Source organism: Chelonoidis abingdonii, chromosome 3 (assembly GCF_003597395.2).
Source record: "Chelonoidis abingdonii isolate Lonesome George chromosome 3, CheloAbing_2.0, whole genome shotgun sequence".
Taxonomy (NCBI): Eukaryota; Metazoa; Chordata; order Testudines; family Testudinidae; genus Chelonoidis; species Chelonoidis abingdonii.
The window spans coordinates 125,454,167-125,478,027 of record NC_133771.1 but is presented as its reverse complement, the minus strand read 5'-3'; the positions used below and the strand labels follow the sequence as shown (position 1 = coordinate 125,478,027).

The 23,861-nt window shown below is 41.1% G+C and overlaps 2 protein-coding genes across 2 annotated transcripts in view; one reads left to right on the top strand and one right to left on the bottom strand.

Annotated features, from left to right (window-relative positions):
• The window catches only part of EZR (ezrin), a 705,905-nt gene that overhangs the window by 314,555 nt on the left and 367,489 nt on the right, over positions 1 to 23,861 (top strand). The window lies entirely within an intron of this gene.
• FNDC1 (fibronectin type III domain containing 1) overlaps positions 1 to 23,861 on the bottom strand; it is a 126,601-nt gene that overhangs the window by 39,615 nt on the left and 63,125 nt on the right. The window contains exons 7-11 of the mRNA XM_032772642.2: positions 23,106 to 23,294; positions 18,004 to 21,282; positions 15,288 to 15,406; positions 12,681 to 12,792; positions 8,207 to 8,572 (exon numbers count right to left, since the gene is read on the bottom strand). Coding sequence (XP_032628533.1) covers positions 8,207 to 8,572; positions 12,681 to 12,792; positions 15,288 to 15,406; positions 18,004 to 21,282; positions 23,106 to 23,294 — 4,065 coding nt within the window. The remainder of the gene's footprint in view (positions 1 to 8,206; positions 8,573 to 12,680; positions 12,793 to 15,287; positions 15,407 to 18,003; positions 21,283 to 23,105; positions 23,295 to 23,861) is intronic.

Genomic DNA, 23,861 nt, shown 5'->3' with positions numbered 1-23,861 from the left:
CTTCATTTTCTAGTTCTTGCTATTACATTCAAACAAACAAACAAAAAAACCTCAAACACTAGCTTGTATAATACGGCAATAATTTTAGTGCCAGAACAAATTTTGAAAATACAGGAAATTGGCTAATTCTTATCAGACTTTAACAGAGCAAAAGACTGACATTTTCTCGTGGTAAACTTGTGCAGCTAACCGACAGGCAATCATACAAAGCAGTGAATGTCTACTGGACATCTGCCAGCATATGACACAGTGCGTCTTTTGATGAAGTCAGTGAACCTTCCCAACGTAGGCAGCTGGTATTGATCACTAGTTACAATGTACACCCTCCTTTTTGAATACTGCCAGGTAAATTATTGAGTATCAGATATACAAGAAGCTTTAAAAGTGTTAATGGGCAGATTTCACTCCTTAATTCTTCCCAGCTTAATTACCTCTTGTCAAGACAATAGTCTGATTATATAGAGAGATTGTGTTTTCTTTTGTGTTTTGTCAAGTTCTCCAGTTTACAGGGCTGTATTTCCTCAGCAGAGCTGTGGCACAGAAATGGTGGAGTTGTTGCAAAACAAATAAAATCCCCCCATAACTTTCTGGTTTGTGTGTTTTCATGTTCACGTTGACTGTAGTTCCTTAGTTAGCTCCTCCTACATTGGCTGTAGCTCCCTTGGCTCCCCAGTAGCATTTACTTCGAGTTGCTACCCCGAGAGAACTACAAACTTCCTTGTCTTCACTAGAATTTTTCCACAATCACCACAAGTCAACCAACACACACAAAAAACAACTACCTTTTCTGAGTCTGGGCACATCCAGGATTGAGTTGTCTGGGAAATATATGTTTCGGCTGCGAAACCCTTTTCTGTTATATGTTGCTGAATCTAGTGAAAATGCTGACAATAAATTGTGCTGGGACGAGCAAGTATTCTGCCAAATATTAACAGACTTTGCCACAGAATTAGTATAACATGTGGTGGCATTTTTGGCACTTACAGTGCAAGTCTGTTGGGAAGCCAAGTATTAATGGTTACAAAATATCAGGCTCTGGAAGAATAATTGTTCTACTAAAGACCCAGACAGAGGAGACAGACAGTGCAAAAACTCCCTTTGGAAACATTCAGGACAGAGCAGTAGCTAAAGTTTGGGGCATGTTGGTAGCCCTATATAGGAACTGGTTATCCTCCTTGAAACATAACGTAGCAGTTAAATAGGCACCTTGGAGGAGCTTTCGTCTCAAGGATGTTCACCCAGACAGGGCAGGCTGTTTTATTGCATGTGTCAAACGTTGGACTAGGCAGCCAAGCTGAGGTTACCGAAATGTTATGGAGAGAGAAGCAAACATTTATTCCCCATAGAAATCCTCACAACTCTGAAGTGGGGATTAATATTTCTCAACCTATGTCATGTCGCAGGATCCAGGAAATGTCCTGTCCTTTCACACTTCCAATCTGATGCATTGGCAGAGATGTTCTTGACATGCTGTACTTTTAAAGAGGAACAGCTGTTTTTTCTGCGCCATGCAATAAGGCTCTCTATAGATTTGGGTTGATCCGTGGATGATATAATGCCTCTTTTGCAAAGAACGAAACATGGGCCAGAGCTTCTGGCAAACTGGACACTGGAAAGGAAAGAAATATTAGTATTTAAAAGCTTCTTTAAACTTCAGAGAAAAATCAGCCAATGCCTTTATTAAAAATAATCCTGTAAAATATTTTTAGGGCCAGATTTTGAAAGCCTTGATGAGATTCAAGGGAGACTTACTCCATGAACAGTCCCACTGAAGTCAATGTGTCTGCTTGTGGAATAAGATACTGCCTAATATAAAGGGGATTAGAATTTGGCCCTCAGCTATTTTCATGGAGATATTATTATGTGTCTTCAAGATATGGTCAATGATATGATCAAAATGGATCAAAAAAAGCTGCCCTGTTATTTTTAAAGAGGTCCCTATATCAGAGATTCATCCTAGAGAGGAAGAACAGGCCAGTGGTTAGAGCACTACTCTAGCACTTGGAAGACCTAATTCACTACTGTGACACAGACGTCTTGCGTGACCTTGGGCAAGTTCCTTAGCTTCTCTGTGCCTCAGTTCCTCATCTTTACAACAGGGATAATTCCTACCTCACCTGGTTGATATGAGGATAAGCATATTAAAAGACTGTAAGACGCTGAGCTGCTCTGGTACTGGGGATTGTATAAACATAGATAGACACTATAAAACTCCCAGGCTGCCTAAGAAATTAGACTCATCTTGAATTGCCAGAGATGGAGAATAAGGAAAATAGACAAATGTAACAGGGAAGATATAAAGGATTTCCATATTAAACTCAGAACTATAGGGGGAAAAAACACACCTAGAAACGTGTCAATGGCTCTCACTTGATTTTTCTTAAACTGGGTCCCTTCCAAAACCACTTGCTGCCATAATGAAACTGAATTAAGCCCAGGGAACTAAAAGATAATGAAAAAAGTGCCAGAAAGGGAGTTGGCCTCAGCTAGCAGTAATAATACTAAAAACAATAGAGATAATATCTGTCTCCGCCTCAGTCCCTTGTAAAGAACAGCTGTAAAAAAATAATTACAGTAAAAAATAGTTACCAATACTGGAAGACAAAGCATTTCGATGACAGCATGAAGCAAGTATGGGCAAACTATGGCCTGTGGGCTGCATTCAGCCTGCCAGCTGTTTTAATCCAGCCCTCAAGCTCCCACTGTGAACAAACGGCCACACAAAAATTCTTTTCTAAAAATAGCTAAAAGAAAAGAAAGATAGAGAGGGAATTCTTGATGCTACGGGTGAAGTATCGTGGTTTTCTCAGCATGAATTTGTTTTGGCTGCACTACTCACTAGTGATAAAGCTACAAAAGGGTTATGCTGCTCATCCCAAATGAGTGCCAATAACAAATACCACATGATGGTCATGTACTTAGTATGTCACACATATGTTTTAGGCCCTATCAGTAGGATTCCTTACAGGCACAGAGCCCTGCACTAATGCATCTGTTTGCAGGGTTCAGGGTTTCTGAATGTTTTACTGGTATTACACACTATATCATAAACTTCCACCTGTGTTTCCATTATCAAGAGTCAAATTGCACAGACAATAAGGGGTCCTAACTAATAAGAGTTTAGAAACCTATAAAATGACCCCAAATAGCTTCACCATATATTATAAAGTCACGATTTTAAAGGTTTCATCTGATGACAGAGAGGAAGGATGTCGCAGTGAGCAGGGTGCTAGCCTGGTGCTTGGAAGATGCACGTTCATTTCTCTACTCTGCCACAGACTTTCTATGTGACCTTGGGCAAGCCTCTTAGGCTATGTCTACACTGTCTACATCTAGATGACTGGCACTTGGATAGGCTAGCCCAGGTATGAGCATCCTCTCATCAAAGCCCTACCTGTTACTGTCCCCTGGATTCTTCCCTAGTCAATTGTACAGAATTTATCTGCCCTGGAGGGAAAGGGGAACTGTGGGAAGGGCACTGGAAGACTATCAGCACTTGCATGATTTTGCTTGCGTCTTCACTGTAAAGTGGGTGGGTTCCAGTCTGAGTTAAAGCAGATCTTGGAGTCTTACCTATACCCAGACAGAGACTTTTCTGCATGGATGGTAGATGGGTTAAGGCTAAAACACAGGTAAGAGCCTGGGTTAACTGTGCAGGGTAGACATAGCCTAAGTCTCTCTACTGGAAAGCTGCAAATCTCACATTGCCAAGGTTATAAAGGTCCTGTTTCTGACCCTTATGGACCGTGAGATATCGAACTTCAAATCTGTCACTGGTCTCAGACTGAACACTGTCCATCCTGGGTCTCAGGCAGTGTAATAAGGAGAAAGAAGGAGAATTCTTTTTGTTCAGTCTTGATTTAAAATAAACAGCCAGTGATTTTTAGAAGCTGCTAACAGTTTGGGATGTTAGAATGGGTAGCAGGGAGATGGACTGCTAGGCAGAGAGCAGGCGAGGCGGTCAAAGGTGCATATGTCTGCAGTTTTTCACATGGGTATCAATCCACACCACACCCATGTGGTACTCTTAAAGCCACACTGAAGAGTTGAGGCTGGGATTTTCAAAGCAGTCTAAGGGAGTTAGGAGCCTAAATCCAATTGAAATTCAAAGCTCTCTCATACTAAAGCCTGAACAAGTGGGACAGCGATTGCTGTAATAATTCCCCGTTCTAAATATAAGGAACATTGCAAATCACATAGGTGCAGTAAATAAAAATAAATGCAGTCAGTGGCAAGATTTAAGGGCACCTACAGCAAAGTCCTACTTGTGTTACTGTCTAACAAAGATTATAGTTAATATTTCTTTGGCTCTGTGTCTGTCTCTATATATACATAGTCAGAAGTAGTTACACAAGATTACCTTCTAACTAATGAATACTAAGAATATAAACAATGACAATTCTGCCTTTACAAGGCAATAAAATCTCGCAGACAGATTACTCACCCAGTACAGCTGATTGAAGAATCTCCAATCCTCTGCTCATAGCAGTTTTTGTAGAAGACGCTTGTATCCATCTCTCAGCTCATCGTCAGCTGCCCATGTTTCTTCTTTCCATCTTTTCTGTGCTTTCTAAACTGATAGTGCAGTTCCCCAGACACCATTTACATTGTCTGTTTCTAAATCCAGTTACAGACTTCTATAAATGGGGGACTGTAGGACAATTCAGTAGGCACATCCAGGCCCAGTTTTTAAATATACGGAGCTGTTTTCTGATGCTGCCTTCAAATGATGAGTGGGTTGAATTTAGACCCGGCGTACGCAAGCTCAACAAAATTGACTTTGGTGGATTTGTTCTTGCTTACTTCAGATCTAAATTTGGCAACATCATTAGCTTGTATTGCTGCAACAGAGATACAATGACAAGCAAGGTCATTGCTTTATATTTAATGTGGGGAAAAAAAAGTTCTGTATGGCCCTGTACTTTATTCACTTAGAGCCAGGTCGATCTTTCTCCAGCTCCTAGGAGTGACATGCTATTTTTCTTGCTTGACAATCTATATCTGCGCCTTGTGTGTCTTCCAGTTATATCTTCCTACTTTACTGACAAAAACAAAATTTTACTACGGTTAGAACACTGCAGAGGCAACAGAGCTATAAGGAGTGAGACGGTTTCGATCTCTGTTTACAATGCACTCATATTCAAAAAAATGACAAAAGAGAGCGAGCAAGAACTAACAGCTATGAGAGGCACTGTTGATTAGTGGATAGAGCTCTAGACTGGGACCCAAAAGACCTGGGTTCTGTTTCTGGTTCTTCCACTGACCTGCTGAGTGATCTTGAGGAAATCATGTCAGCTCTCTGGGCCTTGATTTCCCCATCTGTAAAATGGTGATATTTATACTGATCTCCTTTGTAAAGCACTTTGAAACCTATGGCTGTAAAGCACTATATAAGAGCTAGGCATAATTACCAGAGATGGGCCAAGCTCCCAAAATCCGCTCAGAGCTAGAAAAAGGTTGAGTGCAGATCTGCACTTTGCAGCTAAGATCCATCTTCGCTATTTACAGATGGACCCAACAGCCTGCAATCGGTAAAGCAATGTGACACAGTGACAGAAGTCAATGGAGTCACACTGATTCACACCAGCTGGGAATCTGGCCTGCAGATTTTATAGTCTAGACTCCATAAAGCATTTGCTTCCCATGGACAGATGATGGTAACTGATAGATATACAAAATTAATGTTTAGTGTGGAAACGGTAAGCAACCCCAATATCCGTTGGCACAGTGCAGTGTTCATCGCGAATATCTTCATCCTTCCACCACAGCACTGAGAGATGTGATTGAAGAGTTAGACAAGCTAATCATGTTAAAGAGGGAATTTATACATATTATGTATAATCAACTGAAGAGGGGTCATCTACAGAACAGTTGCAACTCAAGCGATAAGGCATGTCATTGGGCAAATAGTCTAGGGAAACCTAGATAATAGGTTCATCTGGATTAAAGTGTTAAAGATTATAGTAGGAACAGTGACAATATAAAAAGGTCACCTATTTGCTCAATAGTTCTGCCCCCATTGCTGCTTTCAAGCACATCTGCCACTTTAGTGAGAAAAACAAGTTTTTATTCCTACTGGCAGGACAATCCAGAGGAAATACAGCTATGGAAAAGCCAGATGGTTTATATTCTGCTCCATGCACCAGCAACAAAATTGTCAGCTAACTTCTAAGGACTCGGTGCTACGTCTACTGAGGTCAATGGAATTTTGTGTCATTTCCTTGAGTGGAAGATGAAGCAGGCCATAAACACAGAATATTAGTTGATAGCTTATGATGAGGCTAGGAGCAGAAAGAACTCAGATCGACTTTCGTATCCCAATTTGAGGACTCAACCAATTCAGCAGAGCAATGTTACATGTGCCTAACTTTTAGCACATAAGGAGTTCCATTGAAAATCAAAGTTCTCACATGCTTAAGGCTAGTCATGAGCTTAAGTACTTTGCTGAATTGGGGCCTGAGCTTGCAGGGTTGGCCATTAGCTTGTAATCTGAGCACATGTGATATGGAAATGACTGAGAGAGAATAAAATCACAGCCCTGCAATCCCTTTTCTGGTGAGAACAGTACTTTAAAGCTCAGAGCACTACTCTTTCAGCCTTTAAAGATGAAGCTGTTTGTTCAGAAGCCAAAGACCTAAGATGTTGGCCAGAAGAGTGACTGTTTAGTTATTTTAACTTATACAGTGCCGCACAGCCATCTGGAAAGGGGGCAGCTCCATGGATCTAAATCAAGACTGTGAGTCAAAGCCCAAGGAAGTCAATGGGATCAGGCCCCAGTAGCTAGCTGATAACAAGTATTCATTTTTATGAGAGTCTCAATAATGATTTGTGATGTGACAAGCCTTGGAGATTCTTTACAAGTATGTGCTGTTTCAGAGCACAGTGAAATACTGAAACATTCCTCTTGCCTTTGTCAGATGGCAAACACCTCAAGTTTTCTCTTCCACAATCAACTGTCATTGGCAAACTCGGAAGATCGCTTTTAAAATACAAAGTTTTTGTTTTAAATTTCTGTAACTGTGCTGTACAGCCACACTTACTGTGACTCAGGGACAGGGAGTAACAAGGATGCCAACTGGCAGAGGGCACAAGGGTTACATAGGGTTTTACAGGGATCCCCTGGGTCAGATTTATCCATCACAGTTCAATAAAGGATGGCATGTGATATCTCTACCAAGAGCCAGTAGCCCACTGGTCATCACAGTAATTGGAAAATGTAGGTATGGACAATATTTAAGGAGTTATGTGTCTCTACTGAAAAATATGTTCTTAAGGTCTTGGTGTTAAAGCAGGTCACCAGGAGGTGACATATCTCAGAAATGTTCCTTTCAGGCAGGAGGTAGCAGACACCTGTCTCCCTGTCTGGTCATATGTGTTCTGTGTATGGTGTGCTTCACGATGTAGGCCTATTTCCATACTTAGCCAGGGGCTAAATAATAGATGGCAAAATCTACAAGAGAGGAAATTTCAAAGATGAAACTAACACCAGGGGCAGGGGGCATTATGTTTATGAACAACAAATAAAGAATTGTTCTGGCATATCTTGGGGTGGAAGGAAACACAAAATCCTTTGCATAGGAGGAAATCTAGTAGCATGTGTCTCTCATGAAAGGAGAGCCAAAGCTAAGCCTGGCTGTAAAACACTGCAAGGATCTGAGCTGAGCAATACTCTACAAAGCAGGAGAGTATCTTGTGAATTACGGCTAGGCTGTAAAATACATATAAAATAAAATCATAACATGAAAACATTTGTTTCCAGTAATTCTACTTGCTACAACTTAAATCTCTGTCCTATGCCAAATAAATGTATATTTGATTTCACTATAAACATCTCAGTGCTGTGTGTTAAGCTGACTGATGATCTGGGGTAGAACTGGTAAGGTGCCTCAACTGGTAAGCTTTGGAAGCAGCAAATCTGTGAACATGATGAGTGTCCAGCAGACCAGAGGCTGGACACTCCAGGGAGACTCTTGGAGGGCTCAGGAGTTGGAGTGTGCTTGTTGCTAAGCTGTAGAGAGACAGCGGGGTCTGTGATGCCTTGAAGGAAGTGCTTGTATTACCCATGGCTGGAGGAGTTGGGGAGATGACCCATGGCAGGCACACACAGGGCTTTGTCACACTATGGGCAGGTGGTAGCAAGGTGTCTCACAATCTTGGCTACCTCAGGAAACATCATACCTACTATTTGAGCTTATGTTATTGTTACCTTCTGCATTGCATTCAGGCAGGCCATCAAGCCCTATTACCAACTTGCCCTCCTCATCATACTGAGCATCAGTGCCTGGGGGACATGTAGGTAGTGGTTTCTCTGTCGGAAGCTCAGTAGTCGTTGGTTCAGGAGTGGTGGTTGTGATGGTAGTTGTGGTTGTAGTTGCAGTTGTGGTTGTTGGGGGAATTGTGGTCGTAGTTGTTGAAGAAGTTGTTGTCTTTTTAATCATTTCAAGACCAATCAGTGGTTTCCCTCCAAGGCTTACTACTGGTTTATCTTGTGCACTTGCTAGAGGTTTACTAAATCGCCCATGTCCAAACAAGGGTAATCCATCAGGACTCACTACTGGAGCACCACCAGCATCTGCAAGAGAAGAACAAAACAAAAATATCTAATTGCAGATCCTCTGTGTTTTTAAATCATGGTATTTAGCATCAGCAGATTTCCATTTAGGAACCCAAAAGTCCCATACCCTAAGGAAATAGAGAAATGATTCAGGAGGACCTCATGCAAACCACAGCATCATCTATTTTTATTAGCTGTTCTCTGAAGAGCTCGATTCCCAAGAGTGTATCAGAACTAGTGAAGAGAGGTATAGTAAATCCTGACTTAAAATAGGTAAATCCTGCTGGCTGGAATGCTGAGGATACAGCCCTTTCCGTGACTGATTCAGCAGCACATAACAGCACACAGAAGGGGTTTCATATATCCATTTCATTCATGTGCAAAGATTACACCTACTTTTCATCTCACATAGGTAGGTGAAAACATACATGTAAAAGGATTCATACCCTGATCCCTAATGTTATACACCAGATGCAAGGTTAAAAAAAAAAGATACTCTGTTAGGATGCTGCAATGAGAGAGAAAAGGCCTGTCTTAAGTTATGGATACAACAGATGTTCTCCGTAACCGTGTTTCACCTGCATGTACTACACATGAGTCCATGAGACTTATTTAGATGGAGTCATATGTAATCACTAGTTATTTCACATATATCCCACAGTTATTTTTTATTATTTCCTATTAGTTTTAAAGAGAAAGCCACAAACTATGCTGTGGATAAATTGAGGGAAAATAGTTATTTATATCTATGTACATAAACAGCAAGACATCCACATATACCATACATTGTACTGGCTCATTCACATAGTCCACATAGACATGACTGAACTGACTTCATGCACATTTGGACTGCATAGGAATGCAGGATTAGTTTCTAAGGACCAGTTCCTCAAAGGTTGATTTCAATGGGAGTTAGGTCCTAAATACCTTTAAGAATCTGGGCCTAAGTGCATATGGGCCTGATTCTGTGAGATGTTAAATGCTTCCTGGTGGTGCCAGATGCCCTCAACTTCTAATTACTTCATGATCATTGAGGACTCCATGTAAGAAGTATGCCTTGACTTTCTGTAAATGCATGTGTTGGTACAGATGCTCTGGATACCCCCTTCAAAGATCTGGGTACGTCCATACATGAGGTACATGTCACCTCATGAGGAGGGCATGTTTTTTTCTACTCACACTCCTGATTTTCCTAAGGAGATGCCATGTCCCTCTCTCTGTTCTGATTGCCATTTCCAGCAATACCACTTGCTCATATGCCATATTAACAGAAATGACATTTCAGCATGGAGGATCTGTGAGCAAAAGGGGAGAATACTGCTGACACACAGATTTGGATCCAGCCTCTCTCATTTCAAACTATAATCTAAAAGCAAATCCAAATCCAAGATAGGATCCTACTGCTAAGATTTTCTTCCTCTCCATTTCTAACAACAAGCCATACCATGGAATCCTTCTCAAGTGTGAAAATTAGCCATGTGAGCAAACTGGAGAGTAGAGGAAGGAGAATACTGCAGAATAGTATTCAAAGTGATTCATGCAGATTTCACGTAGCTTGCTTAGTTTGAAGATCTATAGCCATATGCTAGAGATTTACTGATGAAAAGTGCAAGATGAAGGTTACGTATTATTATTAGATTTTGCTGCTCCATGAACATTTGAGCAATGGAGTTTCTGGTCACCTGAACATTTTAGGAAAGTTGTTCACCAAGGATGATAGCCACCCCTGTACGGAGAGGTCAGCACAAGGCCTTGCATTACTTAAGGCCTCCTTGTTAACTTCACTCCATGTGAACTCCAGTATTCGTATTCATATACTGGAAGGCTCACCCTTCATGATGAAAGTCCTCACGTCTGGCATAAAACAATGTCACTTAAAGGACCAATCACTCATCATGAATATCAAACAGTACAACAACCAAGAGCCAAAGACATAGACAAAGCAACCCATGGGATGGAATATATACCTCTACCCCGATATAACGCTGTCCTCAGGAGCCAAAATATCTTACCATGTTATCAGTGAAAACGCATTATATCAAACTTGCTTTGATCTGCCGGAGCGTGCAGCCTCCCGCCCCCCGAGCACTGCTTTACCATGTTATATCCAAATTCATGTTATATCGGGTCGCGTTATATTGGGGTAGAGGTGTATTTGCAAAAAGTCTTCATCAAATAATTAGGAATAATAACTACATTAGCTAAAATCAAAATTTATTCATGGATAATTCCCAAACAAAAATAAGGGCTAAACTCCCTGGATAAACTGTTCACTACAAATAGTTTGTCCAGCTCTATTGAAGAGAACTACAGAAACTGAAGAGACAGAATTTTTATAGTGCTTCTAGTTCTGAGCAAAAGTTAAAACAATATTTTTTAAAATTACACAAAAATGACAAGTTGAAGCCTTATAAGGAAATACCCTTAAAATACTCAACATCCCAGTGACCAGATTTTTGGTTTTAAAAAAAACCACTAAGGCCACAGGGGAGTATATTTGAGGGGTCTGAACTGTGGAACTCATTGCTACATGAAGTTGTTGAGGCAAAAAATCTTAATGAGATGCAAAAAAAGATTGGACATTTATATGTATAACAAGAACATTCAGAGTTGTCATAGTTAAGGGTGGAGCAGATTATCCCACATCTATCTCTGAAGTGTCTGGTGCTGATTGTTGTCAAAGACAGGACACTGGACAAGATGCACCTTTGGGTCTTATCCAATATTGCAAACCTCTACATTTGTTTGTTTTATTCTCAACTCTGTTCAAAGGGGATGCTGTCATGATTGATGTATTTTTAAGAATCCACACATTATTACTGGCAGAAAGCTGGGATTTTTCTTCCCCTAGTAAATGTCAGCCACAGGAAGACTAAGTGCCCCTTTAGTAAATGACCTACCACTTTAAAATATCCACTTCACGGAAGAAGTCAGCAGTCATTTCAAATTTCCATCTCAGAGTTAGTTTTGTGGCTAGATCATAAGCTGATGCATTTCATGGGCCAAATTTTGTCTGGCAACATGAAGCAAGAGGGCTAAATCCTCTGCTGCTGTGGCTGGCAACCAATCACGGAAGCAGAAGGGATGGGTTTAGGGTGACTGGATGTCCTGATATTTGGGGCTTTTTCTTATATAGGCTCCTATTACTCCCCACCCCATCCTGCTTTTTCACACTTCCTGTCTGGTCACCCTAAATGGGTTGTCAAGTAGTGAGTCATGGCTCTCTGATTCTCTGCCTCAGGCCCAGGAGCAGAGATGCAGATTCCACTCATTTTGTATCCAATTTTGCCTCCTCCAAGATGTCACAGAACCCCATTCTATTGCACATTTACAGGTGCAATTAAAAAGAGATAAAGGGGGATGTGGCCACAGGGGAAGCAGCCTTGGTTTGCTGTACAGTCATGAGTGACAGCCCCCAACGAGCAATTGTTCCTATACAAAACCACCCATGCAAATTATCCCTGTTCCCAGCAGGAACAGCTGTGCTGGGAGGTTGCTCTCCGGCTGAACAGAGGAGCAGGTTAACACTGTCTGTACAGTATATTTCATACCCATCCCTATTTATAGATTGACAAGAATATAATTGTAAGCTCTTTGGGGCAAGGACTGCACCTACCTTTGTGTTTGTCCAGCATCTGTTAAAACAGGGCCCTAATCCTGGTCAAAGTCCCTGGGAATGATTATAATATAAATATTAAGGTCCCCATTGAACCTATGTTCAATGCCCTGTATGAGGAAGGGTGGTGTGTAGCTGAGTTCCTCCTGGAAGAGCCTGTACTAGGAATTATCATCTTCCTTGCTGCTCTGTGTAGGAATTAACTTAATGCAGGCCTTTTGGGGGCTCAGGTTACTTCCTCTCATACTGGCTCAGCTCTGATCAGGTTGAGAGTCAAACTCTCCCTGCCCACCTACTTGGGGGAGGAAGACACCACTGGGTGCAATACCATGGCCTCTTCACACTCATGCAGTGAAGAAGATATTCCCCTTATTGCCTTGTGCTGCCATATTAAACTGGGCTACAATCCATCCCTAAATAAAATCAATATGCCACTTCTGCCATATTTGCTAGAATTTTGCACCATGGATATGAAAACTATATTTCTTTAGGAAGAAAGCCTGTCCTTACCAACAATAGTGCGTCCATCTCCTCCTAGTTTCACTCGGAGGGGGTTTCCTTGGGAATCTTGGAGGTATCTTCCTTCAGCATTTAACACTAGCCCTCTGTCGAGATCTACAATCTAAAAAGCAGCGATAGAAATACTGAAACTCACCTGACATGAAAAAATGTGAAATTAAATTATACCATATTAGTAACAGCAGGAAAGAGAGAAGTTTGGAGTTACATTTTCAGAAGTGCCTGAATCACTTAGGGAGAGATTTTCAAAAGAACAAATGGCACTTAAGTCCCTAACTATTAATTGTGCCTTTGAAAATCACCTCGTTAGGAGCCGAAGTCCATAGGACTCCAAAATTACTTAAGCACTTTTGAAAATGATATTTAGGCTTGTAAGTGACTTGGGCCCAAGTTTATAAAGGTATTTAGGTGTTGCTTAGCTCAGCATTGTAATGCCTAAATAATTTAGGAGCCTAAATAGCATTTTCAAAGGGACTTTAGGCCCTTTGAAGCCAAAATCCCATAGACAATCAATGGTAGTTAGACTCCTAAGTGCCTAAATCACCTTTGAAAACAAGTGTTAGGCTTCTAAATCAGTTAGACATTGAAACGCTGAGCGCAGCAATGCCCTAAAGACCTTTAAAAACCCAGGCTGTAGGTTTTGAAAATTTTACTCACCCTTTAATTTTGTTTCCAAAAATGATTTCATATGTTTACAAAAGGAAACCAGAAGGTTTATATGCGACAAGCCAGATATTATGGAAGACAGGTGCTAAGTGTCAGATCAAAATAGTTTAAATTTTTTAAATGCCCGTGTGCATGTTTTTCACACTATCTTGAAAACGTCTTCCTCAACAGGCATTTGAATATGTTCATCTAATACACACTAAGAACACTAAAATGCCATATGATATTTATTTATTCTATGCTGTTATTCAGGTTGCAGGGTACCTTACTCGTTAAGTATCTCCATTGATTGCAATGGGACTATTTGAGGAGTGAGACACGAATCAGTGTGGGCCAGAAATAAAAATTCTTTCCATACATAGGCTGGTTATCAACATGGTAGGTGGGATTTGCCCTGAACAGCAGATTTTAGAAGGCATTTAAGCACCTAAAGATGACTAACAGTATGTTGGGAGCTATGAGGAAAGGGATCGAAAGCAAGACAGAAAATGTTATAACGTCCACCCCTTCAATACTGTGTCCAGTGCTGGTTGCTTCCATCTCAAAAAGCATATAGAGGAACTGGAAATGGTTCAGAGAAGGGCAACAAAGATGATCACGGTTATGGAATGGCTTCCTTATGAGGAGAGATTAGGGCTATCCAGCTTGGGAAAGAGATGATTGGGGGATGGGGAGGGAAGGGGAATATAACAGAGGATATAAAATCATGAATGGTGTGGGAGAAGTGACTAAAGAAGTGTCATTTACCTTTTCACACAGTACAAAAACCAGGGGCCACCTGATGAAATTAATAGGCAGCATGCTTAATACAAATAAGTACTTTTTCATAAAATATGTAACTAACCAGTGGAGCTTATTTTCATGGGATGGTGTGAAGACCAAAACTATACTTGGGTTCAAAAAAGAACTGGATAAGTTCCTGGAGGATAGGTCCATCAATTATCAGAGGGGTAGCCATGTTAGTCTAGATCTGCAAAAAGGGACAGAGAGTCCTGTGGCACCTTATACACTAACAAAAGTATTGGAGCATGCTATAAGGTGCTACAGGACTCTGTCGCTTTTTACAGGTCCATCAACGACTATTGGCCAAGATGGTATGGAAGGCAACCCCAAGCTTGGGGCGATCCTAGACCTCCTACTACCAGAAGCTGGGAATGGAAGACAGGGATGGATCACTCAATAATTGCTCTGTACTGTACACTCCTCCTGAAGCTGTAGTTCAGGCCACTGTCGGAGACAGAATACTGAGCAAGACGGACCACGGTCTGACCCAGTATGGCAGCTCTTATGTTCTTACATTGAAAGAGACACCTAGTGGAATTTTCAAAAATGCCTCGGCACTTAACTCCCATTGAAATCAATGGAAATTAGATACCTAAGTGCTTCTTACAACCTACAAGATGTCTATCTTTATGTGCCCAAACACCTTTTAAAATCTGGTGCTGAGGGCTTGTCTGCATAGGAATGCTATTCCACAATAAGATAGAGTTTGAGTTTAAAGCACTATAGCAGCTATTCTGGAGTAACTGACTGTGTGGATACTCTTATTCTGGAATAAGAATGTCCATATAGGCAGCTATAATGGAATAGCTGTTATGGAATAGTTATTTCAGAATAGCTGTGCTGGTCAATTTCCCCATGTAAAGAAGAGCTAAGTTTGACATAACTAAAAAGCACTTAATTGAAGTCAGTGGAGTTTATGCTGCTAAATTACATAAGTGCTTTTGAAAATCCAACTCCTTAAGCCCTAACCCAGTTATTTAAATCACACAACAATAAATACATTATTTTTTTTTCATAGAGTCATCGATTTTAAGGCCAGAAGGGATCCTCAGTCTGATCTCATTTTATATTCTTTTTGGTGAAGAGCACCATCCCTTTTTTAAAAAAATAAGTCAAAGAATCTTGAATTTGCAAACAAGGTCACCCTACCCACTTTGTTCCTTGAGGACCATTGATTATTCTTTGTCCACTTAGTTTTCCATTATTACCAGGTAGTATTTTCCCATTTATATTTGTTTTTGTTGTAAGATTAGGCCTACCATTACTACCTGAAATAGAGAAAACAATATATTCAGTATTCTTAACAAGCATGTGCACAGAACCAAACCACACTTTACAACATGAACAAATACAAGTCATTACAAACTGTGCTTAATTATTTACACATAAAGGGATATGTCCAGTACATAATCAATCATCATCATCATGTTCCTATTACACCTCTGGCGTTTAGGGCAGTGACGAAGCTCTTCTACTCCTGTCTGTTTCTGGCAACTCTTCCAATGGTTCCCCAGCTCTGCCTCAGGTTTTTCAGCTTGGCTTCCACAGCTCTTTGCTATGTTATTTTCGGTCAGCCTCATTTTCACTTGCCTTCAGGTGTCCATCTTATTGCTATGCTGATGATGGAATCAATTTATGTACTGATTCCAGTAAATAAAGCTGGGTTTAAAATAAACTAAATATAAAGGGTTTGATTCACCACTACACTCTGGCTACTGTGCACTGCTCTGTTGATGCAAAGATGTAAACCTGGCCTAACTGGCTGCTTAAACTGAATTTATGGCTGCTTTGTGTCACTAAAATGGTGCAAGGCGGCCATAACATAGCAGTAAACCAGGCCCAGAACCGATTAAAACTAGGAAATTCAAAATTAAAGCTGAAACCCAAACCATTATAATGATTACAGACATCTATAAGGCACCCATCACCATAGTGCTTGCATGCCTTTTCCATAATTTACAGTAGATCAAGAAATTACATAGCACCCAAACTAGAGAGTGTATATCCTCAGTGAACCTACAGCACCCAGACCAATTTACCTGAAAAGTTCAGAACAAAGGGATTACCACCATGGAACTATCTGCTGAACGATTCCAGTACCTATTGTTAAGGGATCTCATCTTGCATCACGCTGTAAGAAAGGTCTAGCTTGGCTCTTGATGATTTTCTGGTGGGAACAAATTCAAAAACCCCGAGAACACTGTGGCACCACACTTGCAATTTCTACCCTGTGGACTGATTGCTTTTGGCAGGAATGCTTCAGCTAATGCTGTAACGGGGAAAGTGTCTCTGAAATAAATAGCAGCCGCATGGACGCCCTGCTAACGAAAGGACCAAATATGTTGCAATATGTCAGCTCAGCGGGTTTCACATTAAGAATGTATTTTCATCTGGAGTTTTTAGCCTTCCGTTGGTTCAGACTAGAAAATTAGGGGTTTGTTTTAGATATACATAGCAGACCCAGTCTTGCTCCCATGGAAGTTAATGGGAGGTTTGCTACTGAGTCAAGAAGCCTGGATCAAAACCTTAGTTTTCATATAAGTATAAGAAGTAGAAAGAACAAAGAACAACATACAAAGTGTCTGGGCCTGATTCTCCTCTCAGTTATATCACAGTAAATCAGGAGACACTCCACTGGAGAGTGACTTTTGATGTACCATCTGGCCCGTTATTTTTAAAAGTAGGCATTTACATTTCTGTTGGGATGCACTGTTGGAACACTTTCACATCTGTGCAGCTGAAAACAGCATTCCACACTGATTTGTTCGGAAGAGGACAACACTTGTTTTCTTTCTAACATGTTTGGCCAGTCTGCTCTGATCCCTGTTGGATTTTAAACAAAACAGATGCACAATTTCCAAATAGATCTTTAGTCACTAAAAACATTCTTGAACTTCATAAGCATTTTTAAAAAGTCCATCACCATATGGAATCATTTTTTTTAAAGCAACCCTATACTGACCTTTTGCTAAGAACCCAAAAGGGGGGCAGAGGTGGAAATGCCTCTATCACAGTTCTCCACACCTCTAGAAGAAAATACTGAAAGAACAAACCTCATCTCACATAGCTTTGTATAATATAATTTCGCTCAGAGCTAGAACAGCATTAGCTTCATCTACAGGCACTCAACCATGGGATGGAGAGCAATTTTAGAATCCTGCCCCCACCAAACATATGTGATGCTCAGTCAGCATACACTCCCTTTGCTGGTAGCTTTCATGTTCTGTTCCTGCTGAGAAGGTGGTATTCCAGTTCCACACAGACAGAGGTAACTGGCAGATCTAAAAATCTGAAGGGCTTGATTTTTAGATCACCCACGGGTACCATTTCAGTCTACTGGAGTTGTGGGTGCCCAGCACCTCTGAAAAATCAGACTCTACATTTAATCTCTCATCCAGGATTGTCCTGGAGTCTCCAGGAATTAAAGATTAATCTTTAATTAAAGATTATGTCATGTGATGAAACCTCCAGGAATACATCCAACCAAAATTGGCAACCCTAGCATTGCCCAGTTTCCATACATAGTCCCTGACTCTGTCATCTGATCCCCTTGAGAAGACCCTGAGCCTCACTGATTTTGCAGGACACCCCAAAGGCATATGCATCAGGTCAGATTGTAGAATCAAGTCTTCTGACTGTGATCTCTTCCCATATCACCTTCTGTGTTTGTACTGTGCTCAGCACAATGGGGACCCAACTCTGATGGGGCTTTCTGGATACTACCAAAATATGAATAATACTGTACACTGAATTATATACTTTAACTTGTATCCTGATGAAACAATGTAGCTTTCATCTAACAACTGATAAGAGGGGAGGAACATTCAAGACAGTAAAATTAATAAAGTAATTTAAAACATATTACCTTGTCTATATGGAGGTCTGACAAATTGCCGTTGAGAAAGGTTTCGTTGCCTTTGTAGTCGTTGATGGGGCACGAGAGGGGATGAAGATGAAGTAAGAGTTGGAGAAGCAGAGCGTGTGGGATACAGCTGAGAAGGCACAGATGTGGATGCAGAGGAGCGTGGCCAGACCAGTCTTGGCTTAGAAGATGTATGTGGTTTGTTAGGGATCTGAGAAATTCTTGAGACTACAGAAGACAATAACCTGCCTTGTGAGGCACGAAGAGATTGTTTTGAAGTGGGAGGTTCTTCCTCCTCTTTTTGTTCTGCAGAGTTTACTTTGTGTATTAGACGAGAGCCCATGGGTTTCCTTTTATCCCTGGCACCATTGCCATTCATATTTGTACTGCCTCTAGAATTGGAGGAAGATGACCATCTTGCAGCTGAAGATAATGTGGGTTTCTCCTCCACTTCTCCCTCATCATCATCATCATCTTTTGAACCTGACTGGTGAGATTTAGATATAGAGGAGAAAGGAGCTTTTGGAGAAGGTTCCACTTTTGATGGTTGTGACTGGAATGGTCCATATTTTTTCTCACTTTTGAATGCTATTCTAGTAGGGACTCTGGAACCTGAATGGTAATTAGGAACTGAAGGATGAGTTTGTCTTAAAGAAGTGGAGGATGACTTTGAAGATAAAGAAGTATCCCTGCTATTCTGATTGTCCTTTGCTGTGTCAGTGATGGAGCTAGAGCCTGGCTGAGAGGGTTTTGATTGATAGGAAGATGAAAATTGTTTATACGAATCTGACACCTGTCCATTTGAAGTGGCTACCCTGGATCCAACATGTCTGTCTGCTGGCAAAGATGAACTTGATCCTCTGGAAGAAGTTGGAGAGTCATGACTACTTTTGTGTTTTTCATCAACTTTACTAATTTGAGAAACTGACTGCTGGAGCTTTGAAAGAGATGAGCTAGAACTTCCCTGAGACAAAGAGGTAGATATTCTCCTAGAAGAAGAGACATCTTTAGGAAATGCAGAATGGGCATTTATTTTGTCATCTGCTTCCTCCTCCTCAGCCACATCCTCATCCTCCTGTAATTTTTCATTACTTTTGTGGGAGATCTGAGAAGGAAGCCAGCCTCTAGAATTTAATAAGGAGAATGGAAGTTGAGACTGACCCGCATGTGCCTTTTGAGAAGGGCTTGGTTCTGAATGGAGAGTTTTTTTAGATGAAAAATGAGAGCCTCCAATTAATGTTTTTTTAGACAAAGGTATACTTTGTTTTGATTTCGCAAAGGTTTCCTTCACCTTCTTACTGTCCTGATCATCAGGCTGTTGTTTGGAAGTAGAAGACTGTACACGAGAATACTTTTCTGCAGTAGCCACTGACGAAGACCCAGTGGAAGATGACGAGCTTGATAAAGCTCTTGACCTTGCATACTGACCATTTGTCACCTGGTGAGAAACACTAGGACTAGAGTGATGGTTAGTTTTGGTAGACGAGGGAGATCTCCCAGATATTGAGGGCAAAGAAGAAGATCGGCGGACTGTAAGCAAAGAGCCTGATTTTGTGAGAGTTTCCTTTATTTCTGTACTAAGAAGTTCATCTTCTGAACCAGGGAGCCGTGATTTTTCTTTGACTGGCTCTCTGCGGTGAACACTAGACTCTACTGAAGGATTTCTTCTTCTAGAATAGACTGCTGCTGAAGATGACAGTCTAGAAGAGGAAGGTGAATGGTCATGTGCAATAGTTGAGGGTAATGGTTTCTCATCTTCACCCTCCAGTTCTCTAGTATCTCTCTCAATATTGGAACTAGACCTAGTGGCACTAGTTGAGGTTAGGCGTGCATTAGTCTGAGGATGAACCTTTGAGGAGACAGCAGAATATGGGGGTTTAGAGGGTGGTAGCTTAGATTCTTGACTACTACTGATCTTGTTTGGAAACTTATTGATTGTATGAGATGACTTGTGCTTGAGCAAATTAAAACGTTCAGAGGCAGTCTGTCCTAAAATTGACCTAGAATTAAACCTAGACGAGGAAAAGTCTTGTCTTTTCTCTTCCCCTTCTGTTTCTGTGTCCTCACTATAATTACCATCATCAACATCCCTTCCATCAGACTTGCGTTTAGCAGAAGATGGAATGCGTGAGTTAGTCAAAGTATGACTAGCAGAAGCAGAAACAGCAGACTGTGATGATGCAGCGGCCGTGGCTAATTTTGGATCCTTCAACATGTGAGGATTAGAACCTGAGAGAAGTTTCGTTTGCAGTGATAGAAGTGAAGCTCCATCATGAGAAGAAGAACTGGAACTTGACCTATCATTTCTACTCTCTGCCTCTTTGCCATCATAATTGTCATAACTATCCAGGTTATCAGAGTGAACTAATTTAGAAGAGGGATAGCGTGAATGACTTTGAGAGTTTGTAACTGTTGATGATGTAGGTAATTCAACTGGCACAGAAGAGGTGTGTGGCTTAGTCTGATGGCTCTGGGCCACCTTGTGAGACACAGAAGGCTGCCGATTCAATGGTAAAGCCAAGCGAGTGTCTTCTGGAGTTTTAGGAGATACTTGACTGGACCCTGTTTTTTTTAACGGCACAGAATCTAGACTTACTTGTTTTTCCTCCACACTATCTGCAATATCATGAGGTACATTTTCAGCAGGCAGATTATCTAAAGGGATTTTAGGGGAAGAAGGAATATTAGAGTTGCCTTGTCTCTGACGCTTTGTTTCATTATCTGTGTACTTAGAAATGGGAGAAGATGCAGAGGATGAGGAGCGTTGGGACAAGGAAGATGAAGAGGAGCCATGTTTGTCTGTGCTCATTTGTCTTGTCCTTACTGGAGTGCGTGGCCTAACTGGTGTTCTACCTGAAGAAAGGACAGAGGGAAATGGCCGGCTAGGAGAGTAGGGCCCAATGTTTCTTCTCTGATCTTGGGTTTTAGGCAATGGTGTTGGCATTTCAACGGAGGAATCTTGATCATCTGTGACTTCAGTGAATTGGGGATCAGGTTCTCGCTCTGATGTCTTTTTAGAGAATAGCTGTGATTTATTCAGCACCCCACTACCAGTCAACAGTTTATTCTTAAACTCAGAAAGAGGACTTTTTGTATCTCCACCACTAGGAGAACTAGATGAATGAATAGCAGTATGCTTAGAGGAAGCTGATGGTTGGATTTTCCGAGAAGGAACAGGAAAGGTTCGAGATGGGGATGAAGGCACATCATCACCAGGTTTTTTAGACTCCATATTATCTTGAATGTTTGTTTGTTGATGAACATTTGAATCATCCCTACTGGCTGCAAAAGAAAAAAATATATATATTTTTTAAAATTCACAATAATACAGTATATGTAAAAACAGCATAAAAACTGCCTAAGAAAAATGAATCGGCCAACAAGATCCAGATCATGCTTTAGAACATTGGACAATACTTAATTCAGTGTCAGTCAACCTACTGGGAAATACAAATATCACTACATTATCAATTGGGGAAAACGTAAAATAATAAAAATAAATAATAGGTCAGTTGAGAGTAGGCAATGCGATACAAATAATTGGAGCCAGATTTTCAGCATAGCTTTATTGATTTAACAGATTAATAGATTCTAAGGGCAGAAGGAACCATTTTGATCTAGTCTAGCATTTTTCAAAGTTTGGGTCATGACCCAGTACTGGTCACGGTATGTCAGATACTGGGTTGCTCTAATCAGCATCACTGACCAGGACGTTAAAAGTCCCATCGGCAGTGCTGCCCAGCTAAGGCAGGCTAATGCCTACCTGTTTCGACACCACGCTGCACCCCGGAAGCGGCCAGTAGCGGGTCCAGCCTCTAGGCAGGGGGGCCCTGGGGCTCTATACGCTGCCCCCACCCCAAGCACCGGCTCTGCACTCCCATTGGCCAGGAACCAGCCAATAGGAACTGGGGTGGGGGGCGGTGCCTGCAGGTGAGAGTCACGCAAAGCCATTTGTGTGCCTCCGCCTAGGAACCAGACCTGCTGCTGGACGCTTCTGGGGTGCAGTGCAGCCCACAGTGCCAGGACAGGTGGGAAGCCTGCCTTTGCACCCCAGCTGCACCGCTGACCCAACCTCGCACTCCAACCCCTGCCCCAGCCCTGATCCCTCCACAAACCCAGAACCCCTTCCTGCACCCCAAACTCCTCATTCCCAGCCCCAGCCCAGAGCATGCATCCCCAGCCCAGAGCCCTGACCCACTCCTGCACCCCAACCCCCTGTCCCAGCCCAGCGCCCCCTCCAACATCCCAAACCCCTCATCCCCTGCTCCATTGGGTCATGGGCATCAACAATTTTCTTCAACTGGGTCCCCAGAAAAACACACTGATCTAGTCTGATCTCCCGTATAGCACAGGCCATAGAACTTCCCCAAAATAATTCCTAGAGCAGATCTGTTAGAAAACCATCCTGTCTTGGTTTAAAAATTGTCAGTGCTGGAGAAGAAATCCATCATGACTCTTGGTAAACTGTTCCACTGGTTAATTACTCTCACCATTAAAAACATAAGCCTCATTTCCAGTCTGAATTTGTCTAGCTTCAGCTTTCAATGCAGCTATGCTGAAGTATACCAGCTGAGGATCTGACCCTTAATGCTACATTAATAATAGACAACAGATCGTGTTTTTGTCTATATAACAATATACTCAAAGTAAAAAGCAAATATTTTGGAGTTTTGCCTAAGTAAGTTTTGCAGAACTTGGTGGATTAACATTTAAAATTTAGTTTTTCTATATTGCAAATATTGTAAGGAAGAGCACAAGCAAACAAAATACAGTATAGATTTCACCAAAAATTGTAAAGCAAAAGGAATATATATTTTCATGCAGCAGGTAATGAAACAGCCAGATATATATGTTTACTTAAAATATTTGTTTCTCTTTATACTGTATGTGCTATGAAGGTGATGACTGACTGAATCAATATTGCCATGACAGATCTAAGTTTTAAAGCTTATAACAAGCTGGCTATTAAAGAACCTCTGAAATGAAACAGTGTTATGAAACTCTGCAGCTTAGTGGAACAAAAAGCCAATGACTGCAATAAAAAGTTACACAAACAAGTCAATGACAAGAATGTATAGACTGAGTCATAGGCACACAATACTTACCTGTTGGCATAATGACACTGAAGGCTTTAGACTGAGGACCTTGTCCCCTCCTGTTTGCTGCACGAATTTTGAAAATATAGCGTTCCCCAGGCTGCAGACCATCTATTATGGCAGAAGTAGTACCTCCACGGTAGGTGATGGACTTTGCTCCGAATGGTTTGAGAGCCGGGGCGTATGAAAGAATGTATTCTGAAATGATTTGGCAGACGGTTGGAAGGAGGAAACTGAAAACAGTCCTGTTTCCAGTGGACAGACTGTATGGGTAGGATGAATTAGAACGTGCATTACTAAAATTAATACATTAGCAATGCACGTCGAGTCAACAGCTGGAGTATAAAGACGATATACAGTAAGCTAAATAAATATTCTTTCAATATATTGGACAAGAATATATATTTATATATATAGTAAATTAGCTGATTAAGCATACAGAATATAGGAGATAAATCCTACAGAATATTTAAGCAACAACTTTAATTATTGATGGTTATACCAACCAATAATTGTGGTGGGAGCTATGCATCCCAAATGGAAAGCAAGTGGAAAAAAATAATAGTTACAAAGTCAAATAGTGGGTGGTTTAGCTATTGCTATCACAATTTTTACTTGTGAACATTGAAGAGTTAAAAAATTCTACACTCAGCATTTATTCTAATACAAACTTAATGGATTGAATCTAATGATAGTTAGAAAATTTGTTGAACATAATGAAACAGTAACATTCTAACCAGTTTTTAATTGTTGCTATTACAACAA